We start from the raw sequence: 26271 nt of genomic DNA on the forward strand, positions 1-26271 counted from the left end.
AATGTAGGAGCAAGCAATACTAGAGAAACAGCAGTCCTTGTCACAGAGCTGCGAAAGGTACCTTTTCTATTTCTCTATAACCTGGCATAAAGTTCTCAAACCACTTGCAAAATTTTCGTCAATATGTAGTAAAAGTAAAGAATCTTAAGTAATTTCTAAAATGCATACTCATTTTGTGATGTCAATTATATCTCTTTTCTTTTAAGCTCAGGTGGTGGTGATGGATAGATTTTTTTTCCCCCAGGATCTGTTTAGCCAGGTCCTTCAGGTCTTTCAACATGGTTTAATGTACCCATCACTGTTATTGCGACCAAGTCAAAACCTTTTCAATAATTATAGGTCTTAGTGAACCTTTGTTGTTGTTATTGTTCTCGGCCTTACTTCATCAAGAGTTAATATTTTGAGAACAAATACCATAATGGATATTATTGTCCCTTCTGCTTTCAAACATCATCTCTTTGTTTTTCTCTTCTCCCCTTACAATACTCTATAAAAATATTAGGCTGATGGATACCTAAAATTAGACTGAATGATATACAGTATGACTATAAGACTGAATACTGTCATTTACTCTTCAAATTAAGAATATTATGCATTGCATAATTAGCATCCTTCATGGCTGCGTATTCCTTTTTACATGGGAAACAAGAAATAGTAGGGAAGCTGTTTTTTAGACAGCCTGGAAGCCTTCCAAAAAATCCAACACCATTTTTAAAAGAATGTTTTGGGGCACAGAGACTCATAGCAGAAAGGAAGAATCTATAAACATATGTCCCCCCCATTTTGCCAGTTGAATTTCTCAGTTAGATCAAAAATCTCTTGTGGAAGGAAAAGACTTTCTTTCTATGAAAGATTCTAGAAACAGCTGAGTGGGTGAAACTTGGTGGAAACATTAGGAGAAACATTACAATTTAAGGAAGAGCTTCCCATTGATGGAGCAGGTGGTTGAAACAGAGACTGGGGCCAACCTGTTAAGAACATTGAAACTATATTTTGCACAGTAGTTACTTCTAACAACGAAGGGATGGGCCACAACAGGGGTCTTCAAACCTGGCCCTTTTATGACTTGTGGACTTCAACTCCCAGTTGGCTGAGGAATTCTGGGAGTTGAAGTCCACAAGTCATAAAAGGGCCTAGTTTGAAGAGCCCTGGCTACAACATCTCCACTCAATATTTTTTAGAACACTTTTATGAAAGATAGCAGAGATATTTCATATAGAGAGAAATCACTATTTCCTTTTCTACAGATCTTGAATGCTGAGAAATTGAATCAGTTTCTTTTAGATTCTGAACATTAGAGTTTTCCATAGAAGTTTGATTAAATTTGTGCCCATTACATTTTACTTTATTTTATGTATGTTACTTTACAAAATCCATTATTCCCAGAGTCTTAAATGCATGGAGTAAAATTATACAGGTCAATCTTTGCTGATTAATGTCTGATTAGTTTGTGTTCTTTGTGGACTTTTTAAGTAGGTCTGTATGCTAATAATGTTTTGTCTTTTTTTAAAATTCTTGCTTGTCATCTTGCCACAAAGTTATATGAGTCCTGATGTTGCTTCTGGTAAAGAGATGAGTGACAGTTTTGAAGGAATAAGTGGAGGTGGGAAACAGGAAGGAAAACCTTCAAAGAAACATAAAAAATCAGCACGTGCTCGTTCACGCCAGGAAAAATCCAATAGGCCCAAGCTTACCATTTTAAATGTAAGATTACCTCATTTGCTTAGTTTTTAACCTATGTATTTTATTGGGTGAGATATAACGATTGGCTCTTTTTACAGGTATGCAATACAGGGGATAAGATGGTGGAATGCCAACTAGAAACACACAATCACAAGATGGTCACTTTTAAATTTGATTTAGATGGTGACGCTCCAGAGGAAATTGCTACATATATGGTAGGTTTAAGAATATTAAAGTAATATTGACACTTCAGTTTCATAAACTGCACAGATGACAGTAATATTTGTATAGCTACAAAAAATATTTCTAAAATATTTTGGAAATTAGTTGATTGAAATAAAGTTAATTTCTGATTAATATTCCTGTTAGTCTATACAAAGGGGAATTAGTTTAGAATAGCTATTACTTCATTAACAAACAAGTGTACCACTAATTCTTTTTAATCTTTGTTATTTGGAACGTTTGCCGTAAAAATGTGTTGTTTCAATTAATTGGCTCTAGTAAGATCAAAACAATTGAATCACCTTCATGATTCAAGAATGTTCTGTGAATGCCTCTTATATACTGAATCAGTTATTTACTGTTCAATTGAACTAAGTACAAATTTTGTTTTCTACATGTAAAAGTTCATAATATGGGTTTTTTTTAAAGGATAAGCAATCAGGTAAAGGGGCTAGAGAACAAACACAGAAAAATAGCAGTTTGTTTTTTTAAAAAAATTGTGTATTCATATAGGTTGAAAATGAATTTATACTACCAAATGAGAAAGAGATATTTATTGAGCAACTGAAAGAAATCATTGACAAAGCAGAAGATATGCTTAGTGAAGATACTGAAGGAGAACGAAGTTCTGATCAAGGTGTGAGCCCTCAGCAAGATACTTACAAGCTGGAAATCAATGAGGTATTTTTTTTAAAAAAAAGAATAAAATAAATGTAATATTTAATGTTTCAGCTACTAAATTTTTCAAACAATAAACATTTCAAACAATAAATGTTTAACATAACTTATTTATCTCCTCCAGAAGTTATGGATTACAACTCCCATCATCTACAGTGAAAGATACCATGCCTGTTTGGTATGGATTAGAATGATGGGACTTGTGGTTCAACACATTACTTCTATTAGCTAGCATGTAAAGAAGTGTTTAATTATTTTTATGCTACAATATTGGTTTTTTGGTGATGAATTTGAGCAGATTCCAAATGGAAGTACTTTGAAACGCTTTAGTAACACCCTTCTTTCATTTTAAATAGGAGAATCGCCAATCCCATGCAAGAATGCCCATCTACCAACAGAATGGTAAAAGTATTTCTTTGAATATGCATGTATGTCACCCAACACTGTAAGGCAGTATATCCTAACCTCAACAACTTTAAAATGTGCAGACTTCAACTCCACAAATTTTCCCAGACAGGAAGTAAATTTCACACATCTTAAAGTTGTTGAAATTGAGAAACACTGCTGTAAGTTAATACTTAATTATAGTAATGACATCTTTCAAGATTGTGTCAAAGTCACCCAGCCAGTAATAACTGCACTGAACACATTGATTTTCGTGGCACTGCATTTCTTCAGAGATGCTTTTTCATTGTTCTATGCCAATTGCTGTGATGAGGGCTTTGGCAGAAAATAAAATGTGAAACTTAATTTGGATAAGTCTATGAATAGCTTTATATTTGTCTCTCAAATAGGATTTCAAGTGTTAATCTCCCAGACTGAACTTCGGTCATTAATCTTCATTTGTTGTATTAACAGTCATTATTTTAAAATGTGGTATTACATTATATTACATTATAGTACAGTGTGCAATATTGGACTTTTTGCTAATTGTGGGTACAAATGTTTCTTCATTTTAATATTTTCTGTCTTTAGTTCTACATACTGGGAAACGTTGGTTTATCATTTGTCCCGTTGTGGAAAATCAAGCTGCTGAAGTGCCAGAATTCTCTTCTCATCCTCCTCAAAGTGCAAAGCAGTCTGAAGCCCCAGGTATCGGTGAGCTTTTGATCTTTAAAAAACAACTTTCAAGCTATTTTCATGGGGAAGAAAACAAAGAAAAATAAGTAGAGAACTATTTACTGATTTATGCAAGTATGCATACTTGCTTCATTTTGCTTCTCAAGTGGACACTCATACAATTCTGGCCTCAATCATCATTGATGCCTGGGACATTTGCAGATAAAGGACCTCTCCTAATTGCCTTGGAAAGGAAATTTCTTTCTTCAGAAAGTTTCTTCTTCAGAAAACTCTGCACAACTCATAATGGGAGAGAGAGAGTTCTTCAGATAATAAAATTTCAAAATTTTAGGATTTTAGAGATTAACACAATTGCACATAGTATGTTCAACATTCAAATTTGTACTAGTGCAAGGATGATGCGATCCCAAGTTAACACTGCCACTTTTCAGTGTTTTGAGGGCAGCTTCACATGAAGTATACTGCAGGGGTAGAAACAGGACGTAACCAGTGGTGGGATTCAAATACGTGAACAACCGATTCTCTCTGTGGAGGCTGCTTCCGGAAGTCCATTCTGTGCCTGGGCAACAAAAAATTAGCTACCGGTTCTGCTGAACTGGTGCAAACTAGCTGAATCCCACCACTGGATGTAACTGAAGTGTGAATCTGGCTCAGAAAGGATTGCAGTTGGTGCACCAGCTGCAATTACACGACCACTCTTTTGGTCATACTCATACTCATACTCTTATGTATGAGTCATATTGTCAAAATGAAGATAATATGTTTTCAGGATGAATGCAGCTCCACACAAAAACAAGTTGAATGCAGTTCCCAAGCATAAGAGTTCTTAAACTATGAGTTGAGCAAAAAGTATGTGCACACAAAATTTAACTGCTGTCAGAAATTGCTTCCATTCTACTTAAAGAAATCAATATCTGGCTGGTCCAAGCAACTCTATAGCAAGTTCTAGCAGAGCTCCTTTAAAAAATATCATTATATTGCCACTTAAAGTTCCATTTATTTTTGCAATGATCAGTGCACCACCAAAATAGAAGATCAGGTTGGGAAATAAGATCAGCATGCTAAGATCAGATGCAGAACAGATAAAACAAAAGAAGCTGAGGAACAAGATGACCAAAGAATGCCTGATCAGTTCCAATAGTAATAGGTGCCTTGGGTGCAATTCCAAAATATCTGGAGCATCACCTGAACACCATCAGCATTGACAAAACCACCAACAGTCAATTGCAAAAGGCAATTTTATTTAGAGTAGCCTACATCCTGCAACAATACCATTAATTTTATTAAATAACATCTGCCTTCCTTAGTTCCTTGGGAAGGATTTGATAAGTGAAAAAAATGTCAAATCCAGTCTAATCATCTGTCTTATTGTGTGACCATTCGTAATATAAGGGCCAGCAAGATGGACTGTAAACAAATTTAATAAACAAACAAATAAATAAAACCGAAGATAGCTAGTACAAATTTAATAAATATATAAATAATATAACTGAAGATAGCTAGTACAAACACAGAAGTATTGAGAGCAAAATTAACCTTCGAAAATTTACATCCCACTCTAGTGTAGAAAATACTTTTAAAAAAATACAAGAACACATAACCACATTCCATTAGCTATCAAAGCGATGATGTCATCCTATGTTATGTAATTTATGGAAAAGTCCATTGTATATTCATGAGAAAATGAGAGTAGAAGGCAAATAGACACTATGTTTACTGTGAAATTGGTTAAAAAGGGGCAGTGCATCATTATGGTTAATACCCAATACAGTGCAGTAGAGTTGTATCAGAAAAATCACTAGGATGAGCTGTCATACTCCATGCAATTAAGCATGTATAATTGTTTCATCTAAAATAATTTAGCTGGGAAAATATTTTATCTTTCTTAATTCTTTGGAAAAAATGTCTAGTGCTCAATGGTTGTTGAAATCTTTGTATAAGTATTTAGATTTTACAAAGTCATTTTCTGAATTCAGAAACTTCCTTTTGCTTTTGTTGTTTATAGGTCTGGAGCTGTTGGATGATCAGCAACAGAGCTCTGCAGTGACAGAAAAACAAACAAACATAGCTTATCAACATCTTTCTAATCAACTTAACTCCAATGAATGTCCCAGAGGAACTCCTCCTCCTTCCACTTTAACACAAGTTTCTGTTCCCTCTTCATTAACTTCCCTTTCTCAAGTCCATCCAGAAACATTCACTGCAATTCCTCCAATGTTAGCTTCAACCACACTAGAAAAAGTTGCTGAAAGTACAGGTCAGCTACAATGCCCTTTGCTACAACCAGACTTAGCCAATCAGTGTGACACTCTTGCCCATAGTACAGCTACATCTGAAGAACATTTTGAGGATAAGGTCCTTCTAAATGCCTCACAGCACACACTACAAAAGAAAGATGAGAAAAATTGTTTTCCCAATATAGAAGATGAACACAGCACAGCTGGACTGCCAAAACCATTTCAGTCTGTTCCTGTGCAGACAACAGAAAGTTCTTTCCCTGTCATTTCTGATGCTCCCATTTTGGAACTTGAGTCTTCAACCCAAATCCCTAGTTTGTCAGACAACACTCAGCTTGGCCAGCTATCACATTCTTTTGTAGATCAGATGCCTCCCATGTCCACTGTCTCTGAACCTCCAGTTTCAGCAACATCTCAACTTTCAAGTCCTCCTCACCTCTCAACAGCTGTATCCCAGTTGCATATGCCAACCCAGTCCCAGCCAGTTGCATCCACTGGCTCTGCCATGACTGCAGAATCAGATGGCGAAGGACCACCAAGAGTTGATTTTACTGACAACACAATAAAAAGTTTGGATGAGAAACTTCGCAACCTGCTGTATCAAGAGTATATTCCAACATCATCTGCTTCAGCAGCAACACCAGACCAAGTGGATGGTGAATTTAATCTGGCACCTTTGCCTGCACTTGTGTTAGATTTGAAAATTCCTGGAGTTGGCTTGGATGCTCACATGGCTAAAGATCAACCCTCTCCAATTCTGGCAAGTCAAACCATTCATTTAGAAGTCATACAGATGCCTATTAAAAACTGCTGTAGTTCTAATAGATATTTTCAAAATTGGTCCTGTTGCTAACTTCTAAGGCAAAGCTATAATTGTTACCTATAATATTTTACTCATATCCTTTGTATTTAAGTACTGAGGTACTCAAAAAAACAAAATGTAAATCATCTATGTTTCCAAATCAGATGCCCCTTACTAAAATTCATCACATCATAATATCTTGTTTACATGGACACTTCTTTGAACTCGGGGTTATTGAATCAATTTTAATATCTTAAGCTAAAAGATGATTAAGGGCACCATTGCAAAATAGGCAAATAAGGGTGAATCAGGATTCATTGCCTTATTTTATTGGCCTGACTAGAAAATATCTATCATAGCAGAATTTCCCTTTTAACTTAAAGTTGGTCTTTTCTCACTTTGGCCTTTATTAATGTTTTTCAAGATATGATGTGGATAGAGTCCAATCATATTGTGTCACATTTAGTAGCCAAATATATGTGATTTTTAACACTGGATTCCAAAATACACTTGATAAAGATGTCCTTCATGAGTAAAAAGCATAAACTTGCTAGAGTTTATACCAGTTGAAATTCATTCATGTTTATTGTATTGACAGAAAGTCTAGGTAACACATTTCATCAGTATCCAAGAAAAGGTATAAGCACTGTAAAGAACACCATCTTCAATTAATTTATTTTAAGTACATTGGTCTCAGAATCCCTTAATTCAGTGAATGGATATATGTCAACATTCATAAATATTTGACACAAGAATACTCCCAAGTTCTGAGTCTTCAGGCAATAAAGAGAGTCTATTCCCTGGAATTGCTCAAGGAACCAGAAGATTTCCCAGTGGTTAGATTACTTACTGGCCCACAGAATTGATCCAGAAACAAATGCCTTACAAATGCTTTTTGTATTTTCTGGACTTCATGAAAAAACAATAAATTCTTAATAAAGGAAGTGCTTGAGAATGGAAACTATTCAGTCCAATCCTTGCAATTCTGTACTAGGGATACATGCAGATGCACAAACATTCACATACTTTGTTGGATCTTTCAAACATATCTCTGTTATTCTATCTATCCCTTTTTCTAATTATTGTTAAGTTCAGATGCTGGAATTCCTGCCATACTTTGACTGTTTTCAGATTCATGTTAGTATTCAGAATAAGTTCCAATATTCTACAGTTGTAACTTCTTACAAGTTCTTTCAACTTCTTACATGTTTGCAGTAACATGTGCATCTAGGGTATCTTACTTGATTATGTGATTCATCTCATGATCTCAGTATTTGAGATTATATGCTTTCTTTGTGACCTATAGAGTCCTAGGTTTCAAGTTAATTAAAAAAAATCTACAGCTTCTTTCCTAACAGCTGGTACATCTATATAACATATACAAATACGGTAAGCATCACCATTTAAGAAAGGAAGAAAAAAATCATGCATTTTCATGGCTAGATTCCTAAAAATCATTATTATCAACTTGAGAGATCTAATGTGGGCCCAAATCTGATCTACATCTCCAGTATGTTTTCAGAAACAGATTTACATCTAATAGAGCTTGTTCTATAATATATGATAACTTTACTGGTCTGTGAATATGCTCAATCATGTACCCTGACGTTGTTCATTTCAAAGCCAGACAGTAATAATATCAGATATGAGACTATCAGGTTGGCAGTTAGTGATGGCTAAAAATTACCCAGAAGAAAAATACCCCTTGCTATCATCCTTCTGAAGGTCCAGTATTTTCTCCTGACCATCATGCCATATGGCACCAAGCTAAGCAGATGCTATGTGTTGATTCATCCTGTAAAAATGTGCATAGTGTCTTAGCTAGCAAGGGATAAATTCCTCAGACACCTTTTCAAATGTTCAGTGTCCTATGTTCCTCTATGCAAGTTCTGAAATCTGTCTGGACAAAACATGGAAGCATATGTATTGAAATATGTGTGCATGTATCTACATCTGAGTTCAATGTACAATCATTTTTCACAATTAGTTTTGCCATCTATATTTCCTGAATGTTGTAATTTGTCCACCATGGGACAATTCTCTCTTACTGCATAAGGCAAGCATGTGGATGAATAAGATTATTACCCAAATTGTGGGATGGGCAACTGCTTACTACTCTCTCCCTGTAATTCTGGTCTCAATCTGGTTTGTCTTTGAAAATATATTTGTTTTAAAAAAAGTAGCTGTCCATGAATAAACAGTGTAAAACGTATTTGATTTCATCCTTAATAAAACCAAATCAGACATGTTTCATTATTTCTTTCTAGAACCAACTGTGAAAAAAATTAAGCTATTACCAAGTAGAATTTAGGTTCTTCTTTAAACAGAGTGTTCCTTCTGCCTGTCATTAATTTCAAAAACCAAATCAAACCTTTATTCTATTAGTTTATTTGATTATTATGTTAACTTCTCAAAACTTCTCAGTTTTTCTGATAAGATACTTCCTATTAATATTTGTTAAGTGTTCCTATCTGTCAGTGTTCTGCTAGGGTTGTGAAGAAGAAAGGTCTTCCAGAAAAGAATTTCAACTTTACCTTCCAGTCCAAAAATGAGACTATTTTGAACACGTGCTGGTCCAAATGCAAAAGTTCCTTAGATATGAATGTATTGCTGAACATTTTGAATAATTTAATGGCCCAGCTAGTGTAATTCATACTTACGATCATTTTCAACATGGCATAGAAAATTCAAACAATAAGGGAAAGGAATTTATCTGAACATTTGGCAAACTGAAATTCTTTAACCAAAGTTGGAACAGCACAGACCTGGTAAAGAGTAACATGGGTAGTCCTTGACTTTCAACCACAACTGAGCCCAAAATTTCTGTTGCTGAGTGAGACATTTAAGTTAAGTGAGTGTTACCCCATTTTATGATATTTTTCGCTACAGTTTATTTATTTATTTTATTTATTTTATTATATTTGTATACCGCCCTTCTCCCGAAGGACTCAGGGCGGTGAACAGGGCACATATAAAAATACAGAGTACAAAAATTAAAAAAGCATTAAATAGGAGCCCGAGCTAAAACAATAGAATAATATAAAAATCCACAATAAAAACCCCAACACATCCCCCAACAGGCCAGGCCGGCTTGTTCAAATAGATAGGTCTTCAGACCGCATCGGAAGGAGCGAAGGTCAGGTGCCATCCGGAGCTCAACTGGCAGCTGATTCCATAAAGCCGGGGCGCCCACAGAGAAGGCCCTCCCCCTGGGGGCCACCAGCCGACATTCTCTGACCGGTGGCACCCTGAGGAGGCCCTCTCTGTGGGAACGCACAGGGCGGAGGGGAGTCGACGCCGGCAGCAGGTGATCCCCGAGTTGTTAAGTGTATCACTGCAATTCTTAAGTTAGTAACACAGCTATTAAGTGAATCTGGTTTTCCCATTGACTTGACTTGTCAGTCACAAAAGGTAATCACACGACCTCGAACATTGCAAACGTCATAAATACGGATCAGTTGCAAAGTGTTTGAATTTTGATCACCTGATCATGGGGGATGAATCAATGGTTTTAAGTGTAAAAGTAATAAGTTATAAGTCATTTTTTCAATACCGTTGTAATTTTGAATGGCCACTAAATGGACTGTTGTAAGTCAAGGGCTCCCTGTATGACTTAGACATCTCAAACACGAAACTTTTTTTCTTAAATAAATACTGGAGATATGTCAAAAATGAAATCATTACTATGTAAATTAATCCTAGGGCCAAAGTAAATTACGCATAAAAATATGTAAGTGTCTTCACGTGTATATACATATATTTTTTTGTATTTTGTTTGTAGTTTTTTTTGTCTATTGCCAAGAGCTATATGGTTGTGGCGCTTTAGAAATCAAATGAACTACTTCCTGTTTTCCCTGATTTTAATGTAACCACATGTGGTACAGTATGTGCTAGGACAGAGATGGCGAACTTTTTAGAGACCGAGTGCCCAAACTGCAACCCAAAACCCACTTATGTATCATCGGGTGCCAGGTGGGCGTGACCCAGTGGGTGGGTGTGGCCAATTGGGTGGGTGTGGCTGCAGTGGTAACGGCACACTGGGTGGGACTAAAAAGTTCAATCAATCAATTCCAACTTTGCAGGATCTTTTTTTTCCTCCACGAGTTGAAATTGATTGATTGATTGAACCTTTTTTTTTTGCACATGGTGGCAGAAGACTAAAGTGAAAAGGTTTTATAAAACCCAGCTGATGGCCTAGGACTGGGGCAATGGTGCGCATGCCCACAGAGACGGCTTTGCGTGCTGCTTGTGGCACCCGTGCCATAGGTTCGCCACCACAGTGCTAGGAACATGTGGAAGAAGTCCATCCCCAAAATAAGAAAAGGGAAGATTGACTCCCTTCCTTTTGCATAATGTCCCTCTTCTAGAAGACTACTCTGCAGTGCTTTAAAAATAGGGACAACATAATAGCAGATTTTACATATCATTTAGATTGAGGAAAAAATTGTAATATAATATGGATTCTATCAGAAAACAGAAGTTTATATGAAATAGTTAGCATATTTAATATTAATCATGTGGTGTCAGAAGGATATGAAGCCTCCAAACAGTGAAATGCAAATCAGTGACTTAAGAGTGATTTGCTTTAAGATGAAATATAAAAATAATTTTAGAGTTTATATATTTCTATACAGATTAATTTAAATTGTTATACTTTTGCTTACAGGAAACATCCGATGTTACTTGCACCGGGATCCAGCATTCTGAAATAAACAAACTATTATCAAGCAAAGCAGGTAGTAGAGCACAACTCTAATGTCCATTTTTCTTTCTAAACATATGAACAACTAATGTGTGGTAGTTATTAGATATAATTATTAAGAAAACTAGGAATTAGTGAATGCGGGTATCACAATAGCAATGCAGAATGTAGTAATTTCAAAATAAAATGTAATGTGTAATTCTCATGAAAATTTATGAAAATCCATTGTGATAATTTTAATATATGAAATATGTTAAATATGAACTCTATGTAAGTAATCCTTTTACTTCTAGTGGGAAAGCCAAACCATATAAATTATATGCATATGGTTTTAAACAACATGCTCTATCTTTTGCATATTGTATACATGCATTATTCAAGTAATTCTTTTCCAGAAAAATGCAATGGGCAAATTGGGAAACCCTGATTTTGTTCCCTATCGTATATGTGGAAAGCGGGGGGACATTTTTTTTTCTGAACCGATTTTAAGTAGAAAAAAATGAAATGTCACTGTTTTTAATTATGAAGATCACGTATCATTTTTATGTGATGCATATTTGAACATTATTTTACTGAATAATGATTGTAAGAAATAAATATCCTATTTTTCTTTAAGTCTTCTTAATAGAGTATATTAGACATTTCATAGAATGCTCATCTCATTGAAATTATAACCTTAAGTCATGGTGATGTCACGTGTTGGATCTACCACCATGACTTATGTTTAATTCATATATAGCTGACCTATAGTCTTGAATACAACAGTGAAACTAGAATTATGGCCTTTGAGGATTTTTTAAATAAGAATTTTTCACATTTAACGTTCATTTTGCACTAAAATTTGCCAATCCAGATATATGCATGTTTTCTTTTTGTTCGTTTGTTTCCAATGTATTAAACAGGTCAAGATGCAAATATCAGTTCACCTACTACTATCCTAACATCAGGATACACTCAGGTACTGTGATCTTGTATTGTTTTTTTTTCCCTACGTCTTATCCCATTCCTCAGACAATTGCAGCTAACAAAGAGTACTATTGATTTCTATAAAAATAATGTTTAAAGGCAGGTAACATGTTAACCAACTAAGGCGTGTCAAACTCAATTTCATTGAGGGCCGCATCAACATTGCGGTTGCCCTCAGGGGGCCGGGTGGGTATGACCTGGGTGGGCGTGGCCTACTGGGTGGGCGTGGCTAGAGTGCATATGGCCTACTGGGTGGGCATGGCCAGCTCTACATCGTTCGCATCAAGGGTGCCTATGGGGGCCTGGGCAGGACTGGGACAGATCTGGGGGTCTCTGGCAGAAGGAGGGTGTCTGGGCCAGGGCCAGGGCAGTGGGGGCCATTCCCTCACTGTTTCCAGGATGGCTTCGCGGGCCACATGAAATCACTTCGGGGGCCGGATCCGGCCCCTGGGCCTTGTGTTTGACATGTCTGAACTAAGCCTTTCTTTCATTTGTTATTTCAGGTTGTTTCTTCTTCACTTACAGCAGAGCAGAAGAACATTGCTTACAGGAATGAAAAGGAAACTGCCAATGAAAAGAAATCTCAAAAAGATGGTTCTATAGACTCCGATGTTAATGTCAAAGAAGCTGAAACACCAGCAAAAACTATAGGCAGATTTTCAGTGATCAGCACTCAGGATGAATTAACTTTATCATCTGTGCATTCCCTGAGGTATTCTGCACCCCCAGATGTTTATCTGGACCATCAGCCTTCTAGCCCTGATACAAAGTCACCTCTGCGTCGTGTGCAGACAGCTTCCTCTTTTGATGTTCTTTACGGAAAGGATTCTAGTGATTCTGGAGATGAATCTCTCCTAGGAAAGCAAGATCCGTCTCCATCGTCACCTCAGAGCAGTAGACTGGGAAATGACAACATTAAAAAGTCATCTTGTATTCTGCAAAAGTCAATGAAGTCAAGTTCACAGGGCCTTAATTCTCCAAATGGTCATGGATCAAAAATCCCAACTATCAACATAACTTCTTTCCATTCTCAGTCGTCATACGTGAGTAGTGACAATGACTCAGAGTTTGAAGATGCTGACATGAAAAAGGAATTGCAGAATCTAAGAGAAAAGTATGTTTCCATTTTATCCAAATAGAGGGTCTTTTGTGCATATGTGTTTGAGCAGCTTATACAAATACACTTTGACATCTTTTGTCATTTGTTCCTTTCTTTTAAAAGCATTTATCTCAAGTTGTTTTATGTATTTGATGTATAGTATACTTTCTATTTTTTTGTTCTCATTTTGTTGATAAAAACAACATTCTTTTATGTACATCATGTATTACAAGACAAAAGTGGCTTTATCCACCAAGAGGCATTTTAATTGCCTTCATAACTGCAAAATAAATGGTATTCACATCGAGCAAGGACATCATATACTTAGGAATCTTTTTTTCAATCATTTACCCTTTGGAAGAATCAAATAAAAGATAGTACTACTTGACAATACTTTCAGCAATATAATTTGGTTTGCTAATTGAAATGGCAATAATTTTGTCCCAGATACAGTAAGATTATTTACAACAAACTCTTGGGGCATTCTAAACTGTTAAGAGTAACGTTTTGTGTCTCCTATTGTCTTGCTGTTCTGTGGTTGGAAATTAATCTTCCCTCCACTTAGGCTTATTTGAGAATTTGTTGATTATTGGTAAACTAGTAATTATTGGTAAACTAGTCTCAGTGACTAGATAATTGGACTAGATAATTCCTAGGCTTTTTGTTTTTATTCATTTATTATTAAATTTATACACTGCCCATCTCACTGTCCCACCTGGAAGAAATGTATGGTCTTGGATTTAATTTAATTTAATTTAATTAATTTAATTTAATTTAATTAATTTAATTTAATTAATTTAATTTAATTTAATTTAATTTTGGGACTTATATGCCGCCCTATCTCCCGAAGGACTCAGGGCAGCTAACAACAATAAAAACAACAATAAAAACAATGAATACAAATATTAAAAGAAATTAAATTTTACAAAGCCCCACTAAAACCTGTAAAAATTAAAAACATGATTAAAACCCCAACATCAGTCCAGGTTGGCCAGTTGGAAAAGGTATGTCTTTAGGTCGCGACGAAAGGACCAGAGATCTGGGGCCATCCGAAGTTCTCGGGGGAGCTGATTCCAAAGGGCAGGCGCCCCAACAGAGAAGGCCCTCCCCTGGGGGTCGCCAGCCGACATTGTCTGGCTGACGGCACCCTGAGGAGACCCTCTCTGTGTGAGAACACAGGGCAATGGGAAGTCTTTCCTGGCAGCAGACGGTCCTGCAAATATCCCGGACTTAAGCCATGTAGGGCTTTATAAGTAAGAACCAGCACCTTGAACCAGCACCTTGTGGCTTCTCCATCTAAGTCTAGATGATGATGCAGCTTGAGAGAACCACATATAGACAGAACAGGGACCTTGATTTACAGAGAGAGAGATGAGTAAATCTCCATATTATTGCAATGGCAACCTCTATATTGAACTTTTCTTTTGTTCAGTCACTTTTCCAACACCTTTTTCATCTCACATCATTGTTCTGTTGCACTAACCTATGCATCACCAATTGTATTTTGAAGAAATAACATCCTTCTTAATTAAACGTATGGATTGGCTTGAAAGATGAATGCTTTCTTACTGTAAACAGATTTGTCCATAAACAATTTATGGATATTTGTTACATAAATATCTTTGTGACTCTGGGCTTTACAGAGAAAATATCTGCAGATTGTTTTTCTGCTGTTTCTACATGTTGTTATGCATTTTGTTAATTTCTTGATTTTCTTTTTTTTTTCTTATTATGTTAATCTTCTGTTTTGTTTTGTTTTTGATTATGTATCATTTGGTTGGTGTGATCTTTTAGCAACAGCATAGATAGAACTTTGCGATGACCTGTCTTCAGTTTGGCCCCTAAACATCTTATAAAACTGCTACTGTTACAATAGAATCCATCCGCCATGCTCTTGGTTGTTCACTTTACTTCCATCTTTCCCAGCATTATGGACTTCTCAAGACAGCTAAGTCTTTCCATAATGTGCCTTGAGTGAGACTCTACTGATTTTGTTATGATCTGTTGGATTGTTTTTTGACTCACATTCTTAGATGTCTTCTCCAACATGAAAATTAAAAAGTACTCTTTCTGTCTTGTTCTTCAAAATCCTTTTTTTTTTGTTTCCATAGAGTGTCACAAGGAAAATTATTGCCTCCATCATTCTGAATGTTATGGGTACAGGCATATCTTGACAACCAAGTATATTTGCAAGGCCTTCATTAATACCCTGCTAACTGCCAATCTATGGCATATTTTTTGATTGCTGGTTTCTTTACTGTTAATTGTTGATAGTTGATCCTAAATGGTAAATGCTATCTTTATTGTCAATTTTTTAAATTGGTTGCTGGACCTATTGCCATAAGTCTTGACTTGCCTATTTTTAATTGTAGTCCTGTTTTTTTCATTGTGCTCTTTGACTTTTGTTAGTAGAATTTCAGTTCCTTTGTATTTTCAGACATCCAAGCATAGCAAAAGTTTTGATTTACTCAGCTGTACTGTACTGGTAAGGGACGCGGTGGCTCAGTGGGTTAGGACACTGAGCTTGTCGATCAGAAGGTCAGCAGTTTGGTGGATCAAATCCCGAGTGCCGCATAGCAGAGTGAGCGCCTGTTACTCGTCCCAGCTTCTGCCCACCTAGCAGTTCGAAAGCACGTAAAAATGCAAGTAGAAAAATAGGGACCACTACGGTGGGAAGGTAACAGCGTTCCGTGCTAGTCATGCCGGCCACATGACCACGGAGACGTCCTCGGACAAGCGCTGGCTCTTCGGCTTTGAAACGGAGATGAGCACCGGCCCCTAGAGTCAGAAACGACTAGCACGCATGTGCGGGGGAACCTTTCCCTTTACCTTTACTGTACTGGTACTTTAATCTTTCTTAATTTTAATAAATTTTGATTTAATTTAATATTAATAAATTATTACTATTATTTATTGTTTGCCTTTAATGGCAAGGTCTCCTTTGAGTTGAACTGGACTGCTGATGGCACATACAATATGGGCACATGGTTTTCTTAGCAGCAATACAGAAGTGGTTTTCTTTGGAGATGGTAGTATACAAGCCTGGGACTTCACAGTCTAGCTTACAGCCTTCATATTACCTTTGGATTTTTCATCTAAGTACTACCCATTTAGCTTCTGAACCCAATCAAAGTACTGCCTCTTGATGAGAGATCTAATACTTGAAACAAAACCATCAGTATTCTCAGGGCCAAATTCAAAGGTCTCCAGTCTTCTGGTTCTTGTTTCAGTTTTTCAGGCTTCAAACTCTCTTTTCTGAGTTTCTTTATACCTTATTCATTGACCATATTGCATTTGAATGAAGTAGGCATTTCCTTGTAACTGTTGCATTTTGTCCTATCCTATTACTACCTTTTTAACAAATAAATTTATAGATAGATTATTATTCTGGTTCCTCCTACCAAAAACCTCCCTATACTGTTTGGTTTATTTTATATTCTGAATGGTGCACCCTTCTTTTTTTTAACCTTTTTGCTGTTTCATGCTGGTCCTTTCACTATATTTAGCACTTGGCTGTCAAAACAATTTGCTGTTCTCATTGTTGTGATCATGCAACTTCTTAAAATATATATGCTGGCATCTTCACTGTTCCTGAATGATTCATAAGCTTGCATAAATGTGTCTTTTTCATCATAGAGATGGTTTTCATATTTAGACCATAATCCATGGTGAGAGCCACCAATCTTCATTTTGAAATTTATGTCCTGCACTGTAATTTTTTTTAAAAAGTATTTGATAATGAATAAAAATGCATATTCTAAGACATTTTCTTAGAAATGGAGATGTCTTAATTTAAGAGTTACTTTCTTTCAGTGTTTTCATGTTTATTCTTCAGACACATGAAGGAAATTGCTGAGTTGCAGTCCAAACAGAAAAAAGAAATAGAATCTTTGTACCTTCGTCTGGGAAAACCACTACCACCCAATGTTGGATTCCTTCATTCTGCTCCACCAAGCGGCCGCCGAAGAAGAACAAGCAAGCACAAATTAAAAACTGGGAAATTGCTAAACCCCGTTATCCAGCAGCTCAAAACATCAAGTACAAGTATGTTTAAAAGTGATTTTTTCCTTTCAACATACATCCAGTGAAAATTTCAAATTGTCGATTATTTTCTTAGGATTTTGTTTTTGTTTTTTGCAGTTGTATTGTTCAATCAAAGGAAAGCGGGTAAAGATCTATAGGTTGGCTTTATTTGTCCTTAGTTTTCATGGGGAAGGGAATTAAATTAGGATGAGCCATTAAACACAATTAGCAAAACCATATTAAACGGTTGGTGTAAGTTCCTTTCATTTTCATTTTATATGATTATCCCTCTTTTATTGACATTGTCCGAAACATTGTTAAGAAACAAGGATGCTTCTTGAGATTGGTGCATCACTTTGCAGTATGAAAGCTTTTCCTTTCATTCTTCAAACATTAAAATAATCAAGGTAAATAAAATTAGGTGAAGCATGGACTTGATGGAGACCAACATTAGTGTCTCCGAACATCACATTGGAGACATTGATGCTACACTATGGATAAAAATTGTAAAACTATAGCCATTGTTGATTTTTATATATAATGAGAATTTAACAGAAATGGTTAATTCTCTGAAGCTGGTTTTCTGAGCATGTAACAGCAATGGATTTTGGTCAATTAAAAAATCTTCAGAATATTTTAAGTTTTCTTCAGATAATGATTTCAGATTCTTTTATTGCTTCCAAGCTTAATGATTTTGCATACATCCTGTTTAGGCAATATATCAGAGCATAAAGACCCTTTGGTTAAGGGAAGCACTAGAGCTCTAACAGACTCTACTGAAGCAACCGGACTGACTGTGTCCACATCAGCCATACTTGAGAGCTCAGTTCAGACTCAGCAACCTTGCTCTGTCAAGGCTTCATTGTCCTCTGACATTTGCTCTGGAGTAGCTTCTGAAGGAGGTGATGTCCGTGGAAATTCTGGCCAAGGTGATTTTATATCTTCAGAGTCATCTTTTATTCAATGCTTAAAACAGTCATTTTTCCACAGGGGAACAAAAATATGTGTTAAAGTGAGAAAAGGAAGTTTAAGGCTTTCTTTTTACTTGCTTTACTGATTAGACTTCTAAACCACCCTTCCTCCAGGACCTCACGGTGGTACATATAGCACTCCCTGTTCCAATTTTTCCTCACAAAAACAACCTGTGAGGTAGGTTTAGCTAGGGAGAACGTCCAGCCCCAACCTCACCAAGAAACATCTGCTCAGCACATTGATTCAAAGCCTGTAGAAATGATGCTAACGGTGATACAACTAGAAAAGTTACTGATGTAAATCTAATAGCAATTTCACTGACCATGCAAGGGATATATGTCTAACTTGCTAGTGTTCATTTTGAAAATGAGCCATGAGAGGAAAATCAGTAGAGTATAAATACAAAATACAGTTAATGTTAACCAGTAGAGCATAGAGCACTTTAAAAAAAAGATCAGTAAAATTGTCCTTTGTAGATTGAAATGATTCACAAACAGGGAAGCCAATTCCTGTTTATCTCGTTTCATATTCTTTGGTTCTCTTAAGTCCCCATCCTTTCCTGCATATGCAGAATTTTTTGGGATTAAACTGTATTACTGGCCTGCAAAATGTAATTTAGAAATAATTACTCTTTAATCACATGGCATAAATTTTGGCTTCATTAGAAGATTGCTACATTCAGTAGTAGCACTGTTACCTCTCATGGCCTAGCTTCATTGTGGCATGGTAGCAGTAGAACCTTACATTGCTGCAAAGGGTCAGGATGATTATAAACGTTCACCTCTGGTTTGCATGCTCTGCCCAACTAATCCTATAAAGTATCTATTTTCTTCTGCTGTTGTTTTCACACCCTTTTGCTTATAGCCCATGAACTTACTCCTCTGGGGCAAGGTTAAAATGGAGGTGTGGATGATTAACTAACAAAGCTGATATGACTGATGGTGACATCTAATCGCAGCTATTTGTACTTTATAAGTGTCTTTGTTTTCTTCCCTTTATATTCATTTGCAGGCTGGACGGTTTTCCATCAAACGTCTGAGAGAGTGACCTATAAATCTAGTAGCAAACCTCGTACCAGATTCCTCAGTGGACCTGTGTCTTTGTCCATCTGTTTGTATTTGTTCTTTTGTATTTTATCACAGCCCATCTTTCTTTTGTCATCTTTTTCAAAACTCATTTTTTATCGATTTATCTAATATGCTTGGCAGGAAGCCCCTTCTTGTAGACAATCACTCCCCCCCTCCCTTTTTTTAAAGTAATCATCTTAATTTAATTTATTTTGTTTCATATGGAAAGCTTTTGAACACTGCTTTTGGCTCATGCCTGGGTATCAAAAGCATGTGTGGAAGATCTCATCAATTTATTCTATGGTCTTATGGTAAATTCTTATCTCGGACATATTTTATGTGATTTTTTGCGTTGACGTAATTTTTAATTTGCAATGTGACAATTATAAATGTCTGCTGTCCTGATTCCGGTGATACCAAATCGAAACCGAGGCTTCTGTAGACGAATGGTCTCTTTCACACATGCTTTGGACTATGAAGACATGCATGTAGCAAGCTGATACTATTCTAGAAGGTCACTGAAGGGTAGAACGTCTGCACAAGGGCTGTATTCAAACAATATACAGTACTGTTTATATCCACTTTGTTGTTGTTGTTGTTATTATTATGTTATTTCTCCTGTCCCTTGCATGTAGAAATGCTGAGAAATGCTCCTGCTAGCTCTTTAACACCATCTTTTCTAGGCAGCATTTTCCCCCACATTATGTACTTTTGGGTTACTTTAAATGAATTTTCTTAAATGTGATCCTTTGGTTATCACAAAGTACAATATGGCTTTTATTAAACATTCATCTAGCTGGAGCACTTTACTCAGTTAATTTTTCTTATGACCTTATGTGACCTCAGAGATGAAGTCAACAAGCAGTTCATCAAAGCACAGAATAAATTAAAATTCCTAATGCCACTCTCAGAATAGTCTATTGATATCCTGTCCAGATGCAACTAAAACTAGACTGTTCTTGATTGTATGATTATACGAATTGGCTATTCAACCAGTTGTCACAAATATTTATTTTTAAGTTTGTTTTTGTGAAACAAATGCTTATTATAAGGCAAAATACTTTGGGATATTTTGGTACAATAAGGCTATATTGTACTAATGAGAAAAATATAAGCCATAGTTACAAGTAAGATAAAGTAGTGCCACTATATAGAGATATTTATATTGAGTTAACATTCAGCAAATTCAGTATTCATTTTCATCAAACTTTTATCATTGGAACTATACATCTCTATCATTATTACAGGGGTACAAATCAAAGGCACAAAGCTACTTAAAATTCATCCTTCTTGCTCTCCATTTTCAATAAAATAATGTCCACATTTTTAGACTTAACAATGAACAAGTGTTTTTAGTATATACAAACATCTTTGTATATAAAAACAATAATATTAAAATTCAGTTATAATTTCAAGATAAAGAAATCTAATATTCTTGGATTATTTGGTAGTTCTGTGTGGTACTACATGCATGATATATATGCAGAAGACTCAAGTTCAGGGTTTGGCAATTGCAAGGAGAACTAGAAAAATTCCTCCCTAGAACGTGGGACAATTAGTGCTAATTGCTATTAACAGTTGGGCATTTATTCACCATCTACCATAGTGGCTGAAAGGAGCGAATGATCTGGTTCACTATAAAGCTCTTTCCAGTATAAGTATGCTCAGAATGATATATTCAGTTGGTTTTGACAGCTAAGCTCTACAGAGAGAGCAATTATTAATATTATGCTACCAATGTTATTAATTGCATTGGGTTTGTAGACCAATATGGTCAAAGATAGGTGAGGAACTGTTTTACAGGTAGTCCTCAACTTACAACAGTTCATTTAGTGACCATTTGAAGTTAACAGTGGTACTGAAAAAAAGTGATTTATGACCATTTTTCACACTTATGACCATTGCAGCATCCCCGTGGTCACATAATCAAAATTCAGATGCTTGGCAACCAACTCATATTTATGACAGCTGCAGTGTCCCAGAGTCATGTGACTACTTTTTGCGACCTTCTGATGAGCAGAGTCAATGGGGAAGCCAGACTCACTTAACAGCCATGTTACTAATTTAACAACTGTGACAAGAATAATTGTAAAATGGGACAAAATTCACTTAACAACTGTCTCACTTAACAACAGAAATCTTGGGCTTGTTTATGGTCATACGTTGAGGACTACATGTATTCTATTCATCTTGTAATTCATAGGAGTCTTCCAGTTCTTAGTAAATATCTCACAGATTATAGGAAAATACTCAGAGATTAACTTTTACCGCTAAGCTGTTAAATTATTAATTTGCTTTGTGTGGTACAAAATGATTCACTGAATTTTATTGGGATGGGATACCAATTGACATCTGATGAACCAGCAAAATCACGACAGTATTTTTCTTACACATTATGGGCACATGTAAAGGGAATATAATTCTGTAGGTTACTTTAGAAAGTTGAAACCAAAATTGCACATAATGCATTAAAATCTCTTAAAATCTGGAAAAATCTTTCTAGAAAAAATACTTAATTTATAGTAGCTTGAATAGAAACTGCTCTTTTTTTAAAAAAAAAAGTATTTTAAATCTGTATATAATGCTTGGGAATATTCATTGTAATTATAAACGTAAAATCTAATTATATAGACATCTTGGCTATGTGTTCTCTTAAAACTAAATTGTTATATAGTACTAACTTTAAAGACCATGCAAAGTACAAAGGTAATAGATTGTGTAGATGGTTACTTATTTAATCAATAAGATGGTTAAGGATTTACTATCTTGTATATAAACAAAAACGCATTTGCATATGGTTACTACAAGAAATTCTCAGAAGAGACCACTGAAAAACTAATACATAGGAAAGTATGTTAAATTTAGGCATGGTCTTATCACTCACTCTTTCCAAAAGTGTCCCAACTAAAACCAAAGAGTTTAGTAATATTTATTGGAAGGAAGGAAGGAAAGGATAGGATAGGATAGGGTAGGATAGCATAGCATAGCATAGCATAGGGAAGGGAGGGAGGGAGGGAGAGATATAAACTGACCTTTTGAGAGATTACTATGGAGAGAAAGGAATTATATCTAATCATATGTTCATTATGGAAGTATTATTCATGTTATTATTTCTTTACCATATTTTGATTCCCACATGAAGTATAAATAACTAATGTACAATTATTATTTTGGAGCTAGGCCCAATTCATGTGTCATATCAGCAGACATCCATTAATCTATAATCAGATTTTATTGTTCGGGCACTAAAATAATTACTTTGTTGATGTGCACAAACATTATGGAGTCTGCTATTCCTACATGACTGAGAGTTACCAATAGGGAGATTGAATGTAGACAGTGTAACAAGCCAGCAGCATCTACAGTAAAAGATGACAATGCCAAAAATGACAAAACAGCTGGGAAGATATAATATAAATGCAGCTGATGTGTAGTTGCATCCTGACATTTTAATACTTAGGTCATGGCATTTGTGTGATTGTATCACAATGAAGGTCTCTCCCTTGGCTAAAATTAAAAGAAATATACAACACAAGGCTTAGGGAGGTGAAACATGTGGTTTTCTTTCTATTTGAAAGATTGGCCCATGTAACACTCAAACTGATCAACGCCATTGGAGTAAATAAGTATAGACATGTACACACATGTATACATGCATTACTGTCAAAGTTTAGAATGATTTGGGTTGCATGAAAAGATAAGTAATCGTTCTACCAAATTAGGAACCACCTGATTAATGATGATAGATGGTTGTGAGGTACCAACCTGCACCTAACATTGAATAACCCCCTATGACACCATTGCAATATTATAAAGGAAAAATAGGTAGGTTTAGATAAATAAAGGAAAAAGAAAAATTTAAACCATCTAAAGCTAGACCAATTAATAACCGTCCTGTTGACTTTCTGTCAGAATAAATAGATCTCCTTATTTTGTCTTTTCAGCCTGTTGTTAAGGCGGCATTTGATTCAATTGAGTATTCTTAACTAAGCAATAGGATTTTTCTATCCATCTCATCAAATAATAAAGAATTATAGTAAATGCCATCTCCTATATAGTAGAGCTGTAAGCGTCCAAATGCAGTTTGATGATAAGATCAAGATTAAGCAATTCATTGTCTTGCATTTCAATATATACTTTCAATTTGATGTGCCTTAGTTCTGCAGAACTTGATCTAAAACCTGAAATAGGAAGTTCTTGCTACCAGTCTATTCTTATTTTTATCATTAACTGAGAGAAATCAGAGGTATTCCATTTACTGTGCACACAGAATAGAATCTGATTCAGAAGCAACATTGATTAGAAATACTATTCTATGTAATGAAAATTGTAGGAGCCAATTAAAAATTCTGCAATGTTTTATTTTCATAGCAGTAAATTTCTATAGGCTTTGAGCACAGCCCCATTATTTCTTCTTTTACACCTGAACTGCTGACTTTCTGTCTGTTCCTTCTTGCATAATGGTTATTTTTATTGTTTAAAAATACAGAAGACTGTCCATCAGACTCTTTCATTTTTCCCTTTTTAGTCTTACCTAACTCTATATATCTTGTATCATTTTACCTTGTAGGGTCCACCCTGAAACGACTATGTCTAGGCAAAGATCACAGTAGTAGTAACTATCCCTCTCTCTTTTATTTTTGGCTTTTTGGTATTTATTTTTGAGCATGGGCTGCTTTGTTTAAATATAATCTAGTGGTTTATTTAACAGCAGACTGCATTGATGATGGCATTTAAATTATGCTGCTTATGAATTAAACATAGCTTTGCATGTCCGTGCTATTTTTGGGTGCATGCCTGTTGCAAGATCATCATAATTTCAGTATGTACATGTGTATTTTAATAAGATAAAGCCGAGTCATATGCTTGCTAACTAACTCGGCTTCCTTATAATGCTGCTTTGTGGCTGGCTGACTAACTCAGTTCAATAGTTCCTCTCCTCTGTTGAAATGCTTGAAGTACTGAACAGTGACTGAAGTATAAACTGGGGGGGAGCACTTTCACTGTCCTTTTTTTCAAGGAGCATAAGAATTCACATTAGTTCAATGCACGAGAAGTTTTAAAGAAAGGCATAAGGTTTTATGTAAATAAAACAAATACTAATAGTGTTGCTCGTGTTCTCTGGAAATTCGTAATGCAGAAATAGTCATTTAGTATGTTAGTGTGTTGGATGTGAGACCGTTTCAGTGCAACTTTGAACTTTTCTGCTTCAAATTTTGGTCATTTTGAAATTAGGATACACGTTTTTGAGATAATTGGGAAAAAATTATTTCAGATTCATCGGTCAATTGTCAATACTGCTTTATTTCACTTTGCTACTTAATTGGTTTTGATGCCTCTATCGCAAAATACTTTGAGTAATGGTTTCAACAATAGTTGTCCCAGTTTCAGGAGATATATATATATATATATATATATATATATATATAATTAGACTGAATATATTTACTTGCCATGTTTGTAGTCTTTCAAATTATGACCACTTGTGTCATTCATTACTACCATGTCAAAAGTGAATTTTTTTAAACAAGGAAAAGATTAGTAAAATCTTTAAATTGCATTTTATTTCAGAACAGAGGTACTTGTGAATTCTGCAGAAATATAAAATTTTAAATGGCTGCAAAGATAGGTTTTTTAATCCAATTATGTCAGATAAAGGAAAGATATAATTTATCCTGGGCTAAACTAATACTCTGATTAACAAAACTAAAATCCCTCTGAACACATATTTAAACGTGTTTATGCTACTGGAGGACCATTTTTGAAGCAAAAAAATGTTCTGCAGAAGAAGCAGCATACAGTAATTTCAGAAACACCACGAATTGTAATAAACATACTCAAAAGAAAAAAATATGTTTTTTATATATGCATATAATTGATTCTTACCTTTCCATGATATCTTAGGATCCTCAGCAAACAGCCTTGTAGCATATCCAGATCCTCTACCGCAAACAACAATACAGGTTCAGGTACAAGCCAACAACAGTAACAACAAGAAAGGAACCTTCACAGATGATCTCCACAAATTGGTGGATCAGTGGACAAGCAAAACTGTGGGAGCTGTGCAAGCAAAGCCATCCTTAAACCAACTTAAACAGAATCAAAAACGGCAAGACATGGAGCCCAAGGCTAACCCCATGCAGACACAGAATGAGACTTGTGGAGTAAGTGGCACTCCTTGAAGAGCATTACATTTTACTTTGGGTCTGAAAGCCATTGCAAAACTGATGTTTGGAGGAGGACATAAGCTTTAAAAAAAGGCATATTCCATATAAAATCCATTTCAATTCATTGACTGCTAAAAATAAATTAAGAATTTTTTTATCAACTTGGACTGGAGCTTGACAATATATGTATGGTTCAGTATATAACTTTTTGCAAATTGAAAATTGTGGAAATAGTTTATACACAGCAATATGTTCACTGGTAATCAAATATTGCCTGTCTTAAATAATTTCAAACAACGTCAATGAAGTTTATTTTATATATTTTTCCCAAAAAGTATCATTAATTCCATAGTTAGTGTATTGGCAGCGGTTAGTGGGTTTTGCAAGTGACTCTGCCAATAGTCCAACTTTAGAACAGAGTAGTGACAACTGTTAATATGATTCTACATAAATTTATTCAAAAGTAAGTCCCCTTAGTTCAGTGGCTTGATTTTTTTTACTTTGAAGAATGAGTACTTATCAAGTCTGACTGAATACAGTAGGGACTTCTTAACAAAAAGCTTCAGATGTCAT

At 35.5% G+C, this 26271-nt stretch overlaps 1 protein-coding gene across 1 annotated transcript in view; it reads left to right on the forward strand.

Moving 5' to 3' along the window:
* WNK2 (WNK lysine deficient protein kinase 2) overlaps nt 1–25713 on the forward strand; it is a gene marked incomplete at both ends in the record, with an annotated part of 100970 nt that extends 75257 nt beyond the window's left edge. The window contains 15 exons of the mRNA XM_083356926.1: nt 8–57; nt 1539–1704; nt 1782–1898; nt 2419–2586; nt 2940–2985; nt 3559–3675; nt 5669–6663; nt 11369–11438; nt 12307–12362; nt 12874–13484; nt 17305–17513; nt 18206–18421; nt 19476–19574; nt 24102–24146; nt 25436–25713. Coding sequence (XP_083213052.1) covers nt 8–57; nt 1539–1704; nt 1782–1898; nt 2419–2586; nt 2940–2985; nt 3559–3675; nt 5669–6663; nt 11369–11438; nt 12307–12362; nt 12874–13484; nt 17305–17513; nt 18206–18421; nt 19476–19574; nt 24102–24146; nt 25436–25713 — 3243 coding nt within the window. The remainder of the gene's footprint in view (nt 1–7; nt 58–1538; nt 1705–1781; nt 1899–2418; nt 2587–2939; nt 2986–3558; nt 3676–5668; nt 6664–11368; nt 11439–12306; nt 12363–12873; nt 13485–17304; nt 17514–18205; nt 18422–19475; nt 19575–24101; nt 24147–25435) is intronic.
* Between the last annotated feature and the right edge of the window lie 558 nt (nt 25714–26271).

The sequence above is a fragment of the Vipera ursinii genome (genome assembly GCF_947247035.1).
Source record: "Vipera ursinii genome assembly, chromosome: 2".
Lineage (NCBI taxonomy): Eukaryota > Metazoa > Chordata > Lepidosauria > Squamata > Viperidae > Vipera > Vipera ursinii.